The sequence below is a fragment of the Cupressus sempervirens genome, chromosome 7 (genome assembly GCF_028749045.1).
Source record: "Cupressus sempervirens isolate cs-2001-9-10 chromosome 7, ASM2874904v1, whole genome shotgun sequence".
Lineage (NCBI taxonomy): Eukaryota > Viridiplantae > Streptophyta > Pinopsida > Cupressales > Cupressaceae > Cupressus > Cupressus sempervirens.
In genome coordinates, this window is record NC_143124.1 from 574,514,342 (window position 1) to 574,524,203 (window position 9,862).

The 9,862-nt window shown below is 37.2% G+C and overlaps 1 protein-coding gene across 2 annotated transcripts; it reads left to right on the forward strand.

The window, feature by feature from the left end:
• Positions 1-1,186: 1,186 nt before the first annotated feature.
• LOC149548051 (uncharacterized) lies at positions 1,187-8,686 on the forward strand. 2 transcript variants are annotated; one of them, XM_089792076.1, is made up of 2 exons: positions 1,187-1,845; positions 8,252-8,686. In XM_089792076.1, the coding sequence occupies exons 1-2, from the start codon at positions 1,635-1,637 to the stop codon at positions 8,314-8,316; spliced, it is 276 nt and encodes a 91-aa protein (XP_089648202.1). In that variant the 5' UTR covers positions 1,187-1,634; the 3' UTR covers positions 8,317-8,686. The 2 variants fall into 2 exon arrangements, with proteins under 2 accessions (XP_089648202.1, XP_089648201.1); XM_089792075.1 differs by having other exon boundaries at positions 1,188-1,853.
• Positions 8,687-9,862: the final 1,176 nt, after the last annotated feature.

Consider the following 9,862-nt stretch of genomic DNA (forward strand, 5'->3'; position numbering starts at 1 on the left):
AAAAACTATATATTTTTCAAAAAACAACAATGGATTCAAATAAATTTGTCAAAGCTAGTGTTGAAACTTGAAATGTTTCAAAATCATTTTTAACCATTTAGGAATGAATTTGGATTCATTTACAAGCAACAACGAAAAAAAAAAAAAAAATTAAAAAGCATAAAAACAAACTCAGTAAACCTACCTGGGAGTGGGATTTTTCTTGCAAAACCAGTTGAAATCCACTCAACTCCATCTTCAATAGCTTGCAATCAGTAAAAAGGGCTTGTAAGCCTTTTACTCTCCTACACAAACCTCAAACTGCTGCAAATGAAAGCTGACATCAAAAAATGTTGTTTTTATGCATCAAAACCATATCATGCACGCGGCACAGTTATTTTTAAAAACTCACGAAGGAATCGGTGAGTTCTTGCAAAAACTCAGCATCTGGGGGCTATGAATTTTTCTTGGAAAAACTCGGCGAGTTTTTGCTTGGCAAGTTTTCAGCATGTTTTCCATCTATGGTTGAAATCATACACTATTCCTAGTGTTATAACATGAATTAATATTAACTACACAAAAATTCATCATCAATATTCAAAAATATAATCATAAAATACTTATCTCTTTGTTGACTAATCTGACTCAAGAAGGCTCTTGGCGCACACACACATAAAAATCAATACATAGCTATCTCTTTTAACAGTAGTGAACAATAATGTAATGTCCCCATTTGTTGCTAGCATCAGAATTTCAGGGATTAGCCTAATATTGGATCCTTGTAGGCTAATAAGGATAGTTAGAGGGTTTTCTGAGGATTGATTCGTCTCCGACATTCAGGGATTTATGGATTTGGCCTTTGTTTGGTATCTTTTGGACTCCATTTGCCATACTGACAATGTATAGTAAGTCAAGTGTAATAGAGATAGACCCTTTCTATTTTTAGAAAGTGTATTTGGTCACATGGGGAATTATGAGGAGAGATTCTTATTTCAGATGGCATGACAATCAGACAAGTATTTCAAGAGATATTAAAGTTCAAGTGACTTAAGTGATTTATTTAAATATTTTGATGTTATTATAAAGTGATAAAGTCACTTTATGACAAAATGACTTAAGTGACTAAAAGACGAAATAGTCTTTTATCCCACATTGCTAAATTGTTCGTACCTCTCCTCTTTTCGAAGTTATAAAGGAAGGCATTCACATTGGGATTGGACACCATGAATATATGTTATTTTATAAAATCCTAAAGGTTGCTTAAATGTGATTGGATTTTTCCCAAGGACGAAACCCCTTAAGGAAATTAGTGAGGCTGGACGCAAACCTGGCACTCGCATTGCATTTGCAGAATTGAGGATTCAAATTGATATATGTATTGAGCTACAGGTGGTTGAATCTGTGTAAAATCTCGGCACCTACAGGATCATTTTCTGGAAGTTTTGTGCTTAGACAGCAGACATCCCACAGCCAAAGGAGAGGTTGATGTAGGTCAAGAAGTCTACAGATCAGATGTACTGGAGGTCGGGTCACCCATAGCAAGGCACTTTTAAGCCAGCAGCCATATATCGACAGCCACGGGAAGCATAGTGAAGGTGGGGTTAGCAGCTCGTGAGATTGGTTCCAGTAACTACGTTGTTAGTTGCAGAGAGATCATGGGCCAAGGAAGTCACACTGAGTCTCTTTCCAGTAGCAGGTGTGAATGTAGAAGTGACTGGGCAGTGGCAGTACAGGGACTGAAGTCATTGAGGTGCAGGTCAAGACAACAGTATATGCTCCTAGTCATCAATGATTATGCCAGTATTTACAAACAGCTTCCAGCCATCAACGATTATGCCAAGTTTTATTTACCACTCGTAACCTCACGTAGTAATGTAAACATTATTGAGTTCATTGGGATACATTCAGAAATTACTCTTTCATTGTGATAGATATTATATTGTATGTGAGCTGCTGCTATTGGACAATAGATTAATTTCAGTACTATATTTTTCTAAGTTTCCACCTTGTTTGTGAATTCCTATAGCAATAGTACTGCATTTTCTTGAGTTGGACTTCTTACAGCAGTATCAAAATTTAAGTATAGGGTCACATGTCAACTGTTTGACAGAATACCTTAAAGTCTAGACTAGAACCCTTTCATCAGAACTAGCAGAGATCATTACAAATAATCACAGTTCAACATTCACACAATGATCATGGCACTGCATGTATATTATCTCATGCGATGAATATCAACGGACATCTCCTTAAAGAATACCTCCCTTAAACATGAACGATTCTCAACCTTGAATGATCATAACTGAACCAAGAAGATCCGTCAATAACTTGTAATGGTCCAAGAATATTCACTGTAAATAGAATATCTCAAGGTTTAAGAGTTCTGGTACTGGATCTTTTCTTTAGACCTGCTCTGGTACTATGTTAATGCTTTGAACTAGAATGATATAAATGCAATATGCGGAAAACCAGAAAAGCGTACACACAGATGACACGATTCTTTATCCTGGGAAAACCGCCCTCCTGAAGGGAAAAACCCACCAACACCTCAAAGATAATGCATTTTTTCAATTCTCAAAAATAGATACGAGATTCTTGCTTATGATTGAAGTCAACAAAACAGTCAATTAATACGCCTGTCTTTCTTTTATTAAAAAATCTGAGTCTCAAAAAGTATAAACTGATTATAAACACCAAGATTCACAAAATCAATTCAATAATAACATACAGATCAAAACCAACATTGTAATACAAAATATATCTAAGATTCAGCACTACTACACTTAGTACTATAACTACCCAAAGTTGCACGATACAATGTGGCTCATTTACTTTTCAGAGCAGAGAGAATGCCGAAAAAACTCTATTCACAGTAAAGCCATAGACCTCCTAGCCAAAGTATTGATCACGAAAATAAAGAAGGGAGTTGTTGCCTCCAAAACTGAAGAGTCGTTCATCAAATACCAAGCACTGGCAGTTACTAACCACACACAGCAACTAATAATGTGAGAACTGACACCTTCATAAGGTGAATTGTTGAGCTCCATAAATGAAATGTTCACCTTCAAAACTGCCGGAATAAACATTGACCCATGCACGGTGCCATGTCACCATACACATGGTGCCAGGTATGAGTCAAGCATGATAGGAAGATAGAATAAATATCACACAATATCAAAATAAAAAACATGGAGATAATAGAACTGCTACAGCTTGGGCCCAGCAGAGACGTAGACGGAAACATAAATGAGTGAAAGTCCCAGCTGAACGACACTTCAATGCAGAACAAAAGCAAGCATCATCATCACAATGGAACTCCTGAGAATGAAGATCTTTATCACAGCTATCAACTTCAACATACCCCTCCCCCTTTTTCCAGACAATCTCATGGATCAGATCCCTTCCAATTATGGGGTTCACAAGGTGTCATTTGGTAGCCTCTCAACTTTTAAGGCTTTCATTCATTTTCAACCCTATCTTCACATCCAGTTCTAGCCTTTGATCCTCCATCCCAAAAATCAATTAATAGCATCTCTTGTAAGCGAAGTCACATGCTACTTGAGTGCAACCGTACAGCTACAATCTATCATTGAAATCTGAAGCATTCATACACTAGTATAATGTAAAACAAAAGATATTGAGGCTTTCTTTGAGGTCTCTATATGTGTGCAATTGCCACTTTAGTTCAAACAGAGGTGCAATTGGGTCTGAAGTAAAAATTTAATTTCTTGTATACAAGCCTTGTTTTTATGCCTTGCACTCTTTTGATGAACATTAATGACAAAGTCTGTATACCAAAATTGATGGGGTAAACTGTCATTTTTATTTGCTCTGTACAACTGTGCACTTAAAATGCCCTCAAAATTACGAAACAAAAGTTTTTGTTCTTTTGAAAGTCTGATTTTGTTGTGATTAGATCCTGACTTAAATTTCTTAGGTTGATTGATCTATTCCCAAAGACAATTTTGCTGCTTTATATCTATATATATCCATTTTTTGTGACTAGATCCTGACTTAAAATTCTTTGGTGGTTTGATTTATTCCCAAAGAGTTTTTGCTGCTACAAACACACATTGATCACCAAGTGCTGCTAGAGGGGGCAGCTTCTAATATATTGATATGAAAATGAAATTACAGCACTTTGATGCATGATATGCATAATCCCTTCCCTAAAGAAAAATGCTCTCTTGATCTGAGTCGCAGACAAACGATCGCCGTTGTGGTTAATGAAATTTTCAAATGTGCTCTGATACCTTTTCTCAATACCTTCTCTGTAGAGCTCAAGAACATTCACAGCCCTACTCCTCTAGCCAACAGTGGCAGCATCAAAGATTCTGCCAATGAGGCTGGACGTGGGTTTGAGAGGGGCATCGAATCCATTTTTTCTTAGTCTTCATATTCAGGGGCAGCAAGGTGGTGAACAAAGGATACCCCGTACATGAATCTCCTCATGTTCTGCATGACATTTTTCACGGAGCATGTAAGAATCCTTAATAATTCAGGCTACAAACTTGCATTACAAACATTAACTGCTGAACAAGCATTTTGATAATCACTTCATGAAGACAATGTACAAGAGTATTATTGATTCAACAACGATTATTTCCAAAGGTTGAGCTAATTTCTCCAAAAGAAAGAAAGTGCATTTGAGCAAACACTTGGTTGCATGTTTTTTTATCAGAAATCGGTATTTACTATCTGGCTGCAATTTTGTAAAACACTTGTCCTGTAACCCGAAAAACTCCACTCTAATGCCTGATTATGGCTAATTGATTACTTGATTGAAAGAAAGGAAAGGCCACAAATGAACAACCACTTACCATTCATGCAATGCTTCAGAACAGCGGTTATGCATTTTTACATTTATTCAAATCACAACGCACACACATCCACACATCTCCATTTGATGTAACCATTAATATAAAATACAAGATTGCTGAATACAAAGATACAGATTAATCATGCATAGAGGAAATCAAACACCTCATAATTCACCTGTATTTATATTGTGCCCTTAAATCCATTAACTCAGAAAGAATGTTTGCACAGACGCTTTATGTGTTTCATTCTCTTTTTGCAATGAAATCCATGATCAAACTGTCTATAATCTGTAGCGCTGTTGTCCAATCATTCCAAGCAACTAAAGCGTCTAGTATTCAAGATTTGCTAGATTAAAGTGTTTGCCTTAAGATCTTTGCTGTAGTTAAAGCACCTTCAGAAGTGACTCCACACAGTGGCAAATGCCACTCACATGCGTGCTGAGTCTCAGCTAAGGCAGCCACTGTAAACATATAAAGAGGGATGGCTGCGTGATGTTATTTCTCCGCTTACAACATCTAGCTGGGTTCAGATTTCTGAGCTTGGCCCACACACATACAAGCAAGTTAATACTTCTGCCCTACATCAATTTGTGTATTTTGAATGTCCCTAGAGATTGGCATTTCAGCTTGATGTTTATGCTCACACTTCAAACTGCATCATAGCTTCTTATTTGAACAAAACTTCCACCATTACACACAACAAAAACCTTTTAAAATGAGTGTACCTCTCATGGAATATTGGCTTTTCATCCAACCTTCAGCTTCCAAGGAGTTGTGTCATTGGAAAACCAGTGGCTGTTGTCCCAGCAACTACTGATAAGTGATAAGTAGCCTAAGGATATAAACTCATAACATGTCCAAGTGAAAGGACAAGCACCGGTTATAAACGCTCTTTAGTTGAACCACTTAGTCTTCTGGGATGAGAAGAATAGGTTAACCAAGCTCCTCATGTGATTACAAAGAACTGGACATTACAGAGCAGGCATGCATAGCTCCTTTATGGGCATGGCTATTTCCCATTCTGAGATACTTAACACCTTCCGCACTGCATCACAATCGTCACCATCTCTGACTATGAAGAGGTGATAGAGCTGATTCCTTTTTCACCTGCAGGACCACCACTTCATCTTCCACCCTTGCCATCCTCGCCTTAGCGCAAACACACAATACCAAAACTACACAGTTCACCATTTACATTTTGCCAATCTCCAAGAAGATTTAAAAAGGTGCTGGAGACCCCAGCCAAGGCAGTCTTTAGGGAGCTGTTGGAGACAGGATCTGACACGATATCCTGAGGTGGCCTTGTTAAGGCAAGTTCACATCAGACCGTCGTGACCCCATAGCAATTTTGTATGGGAGCAGGTTTCCAGGGTTGATCATGTTGCCTTGTTCCTGGAGCGCAATACTATCCAAATGGACAGGCCAAGATCTTGCTTGAGATCTTTTTTTTTGTGTTAGCTGTCAATGGCCTACTGGTTAGGAAGTGAGCAGCTTTATTGGCTTACCTGTATATGGGTGAATGATAAAGAATTCAATTCTTTCTAACTTCTTCTGAATCCTGCCAGTCCAACCTTGTACATGCCATGAATTAATGGTATTCTGTTTGATAGCATTGATGACATCCTAAGAATCTCCCTTGATTCCAATAGTCGCAAGACCTTTGCAGATGCATAAGTTGAGATCAGTATCTATGGCAGCAAGCTCTGCCTCATTATGTGTGCCATCCCTGACTTTCTTGGAGATGCTCCATACCAGCTCCCCTTTCATATTTGTTACAATGGATCCTATGCCTGACTTCCCTCGGTTTCCTCTCGAAGGCCCGTCAAAATCTAATATCAGTTCACTGGGTGGGCACAGCCATTTGGCATCCAGCCATTTTTAAAGTGAGTAGGGAGTTGGGTCACAGTAGTGTTTTGGAATTTTGGGGCCTAACCAATGCTTCATTAGTCCATCATCCCAGCTAGCGAATGCCACCATTTTAAGCAGAGCATGAGCATTAAGAACTACTGTTATCCTTTCTTCGATGCTAGCAATAAGTTGGTCTGCACTTCTCTCCACCCCTTGAAAGATTAACCTATTATATTCTTTCCAAATCTTACATAGGAGGATTGAGGGAAAGACAATCCATATGTCACTCCAAAAGGTACTTGCTTTCAGGCTTCACCAACTTTTGAAGGCTCAAACTTGTGCACAAAGAGAGTTTGTTGGTATGATGGGATGTAGAGCTAAAGGAGCTTGCACAAATTGATGAGGGTGCTATGATTTTAAATGCGAGGCTGGTTGGTGTTATTTTGACAGAGCTTAACCATGAGGAATCCAGTAGTTCCAGTGATGAGGAGTTTGGGGATGATTAGGGGCCTCCCATCGCTACATTTTAATATTTTGTTTTTGTTTTGATATCATGCTAGTTACTTTGATCATCTATATGATATTTTTGATATAATAGAAATCTCCAATTTGACATTTTTATTTCTCAGATTCCATTTAGTGTTCAAGTATTTAAAATTTTGTTGTTTAGTATTTTTGAAATTTCACTATTTTATTAATTTGTCAAAATTTAATCTGAAATGTAATTCTTATACATCTTGTTTATAAATTATTAGTAGTTTTTCAAGTACATGTGTATCAGTGCCTCCCCTCCGCCTTCCCCCAACATTGCCCCCTGCCATTCTTCACCTTCCCCAAGCTTAGGCCCTTGATGCCCATGGTGGAATATCAATATTTAAGAAATTTTTTATTGTAGTTTTAAGTTCATGGTTCAAGGTAGTCCAGCTAGGAAGAAACTTTTCTTTAAGGCTCCCTTGAAAGGGGTGATTTAGTGTTTACTTGGAACAGTTTAACTTTAAATTGTTTTATACTGCATTGATGAGGCTGAACTACTATGGTCATAGGGCAAGCAGTTCACCATTTTTTGTTAAAACTCACGACTCAACAAAAACTTGGGGAAAACTCTGCAATCTGCAAATTTACACTTGAAAATAGTAATGACTTTACTAGGAATCCCAAAGCAAGTTTATCAAATGCCCCACCTTTATCTTGTACAAAAAGAATAGTGATAACCAACTTCATAAGGACTGTTTGTGAGCTATGATCGTACCAACTTTGAAAGAATATTTAGGATATTCATATTACTGAGCTGATATGCAGATGCACTATTTGACTAGAATATTTATTTGTTGTTGTTCATCTTTTTGTTGCTGGGTGCAGCCCTGTTAGAAATTGAAAAAAAGAAACTTGAAAAGTTATATGTAGGATTTTCAGGATTGCTTTTTATTTTGCTTTTCAGAAATTATATAATACCTAGTGTGCTTTTTGATTCTTGTAAATCCATTTCAACCCTGGCTCTTGTCTAATGTTTCAAGAACTGTGTTTAACCGTCTCTTTTATAAATTGCATGCTTTAAATGACACCTGTGAATGTATTCTATTGATCGTGTTCCTTATCCTATGCAGAGGCAGATGGAATTACAGGAAATGGAAATTGTACGAATGAGAGAGAAGTTACTAAGGGAACTTGAACAAAAAGAATCGAGGTTGTAGAAAGTTCCATGGACAATGTTAATTGGTGATGCATGTCAACTAATGATTAATACATTATTTTCAGAGCAATTGCTATGAGATCCCATGGTGGAAAACTGATCAGTTGGAAATGATTCTGATTGGATTAATCTAGTTGTCACAATAATTTTTCCATTTGTTCATTTATATACTTGCATGTTTTGCGAATTCCAGCTTTGGAATGAACCTTCCTAAACTTTATCTTGCATGGTCGTGACTGTTATATCTTGGAATGCTTTAAAGGTCAACAATCCGGGGCATCTAATGTTGATCTGGTGTGGAATGAAGCAAGGGTTTACAGGAATTTAATGATTGGTAGTTGCCTAGCTATATCAGAGTATTCCTAGTAAAATAATAGTAGGAAACTGAGAGCCTGCCTTTTGTTAATTCTGGTTTTGCCCAACGCTCTCATTTATTATAATAAACTATTTTAGAATGGGTGCATATGTATTTAAGCTCGTCTATACAGTAAGTTTTGTGATTGGTGATACTTTTCTCAGGCTTAGGCTTTATTAGAGTATAGGGCCCTCTGCCATACTATGCGGGTTGGGCGGGAAACTGCCTTAGAAAATGATAGGCAGAGGAATTAGGCAAGGGTCCCATGGGAGTGACCTTGGCTCTATATTTGTGCAGTGGGTGGTTTTATGATAATTTTAAGGTTTATTTTGAACCTTTTCCTATAAACTAGGAGTTCTGATTTTTTGGCCCACTCAATTTGAGCAGGTGAAAATGTGGGAGAGTTAGAAATAGCTCCACCAATTTGGAATATTTTTTATCCATATACAAATTTAATAATGATAGTAATAAATCAATGACATCATAAATTTAAAATCTTAAAAACTTTTTTCACTCATCATTAACTTTCTTAAATTTAAGAGCTAAAATTTTAATGATGAAACAAACTAAAAACTTAATGGGACCCTTCACCTTTAAATATTCAAAAAGTATCGTGCAGTTACCCGCTCTATCTTTAAGGTCGTCCTCTTTCATGGGACTCAGCCCTAATACCTGTATGTCTTCTATTATGCTTTTGCCACCCGCTCTATCTTTAAGGTCGTCCTCTTTCATGGGACTCAGCCCTAATACCTGTCTGTCTTCTATTCTGCTTTTGCCACGCGTTCTATTTTTTTAAAATAGAGGATTCATTTTATTTGCAGTTTGCAACTTTAGAATGTATTGTTAGAGATGTCAAAAGGCATATGGTGTAATGGTGAAGTTTTTGTTGTAAACCCAACTAATACCGAATTGAAATCTTCCTCAACACAATTATTGTTTATTTTAGAATAAACCTCATTTACGAATGATGTATGTTTATTATTGCCAAAGTGAAATAATTGCGAGCTTTGATCAGCCGCTATGATGCATATGGTATTGAAGGGTCATATATAAAGCTGCCTAGACGTTATTCTCGGCTAGTCAGAGTCGAATCAAGAATATGCTGCAAATAGCTGTTTTCCAAATAAATGCTCGGGGTGTAAACATGGTTATTGAAATATAATGCGATCT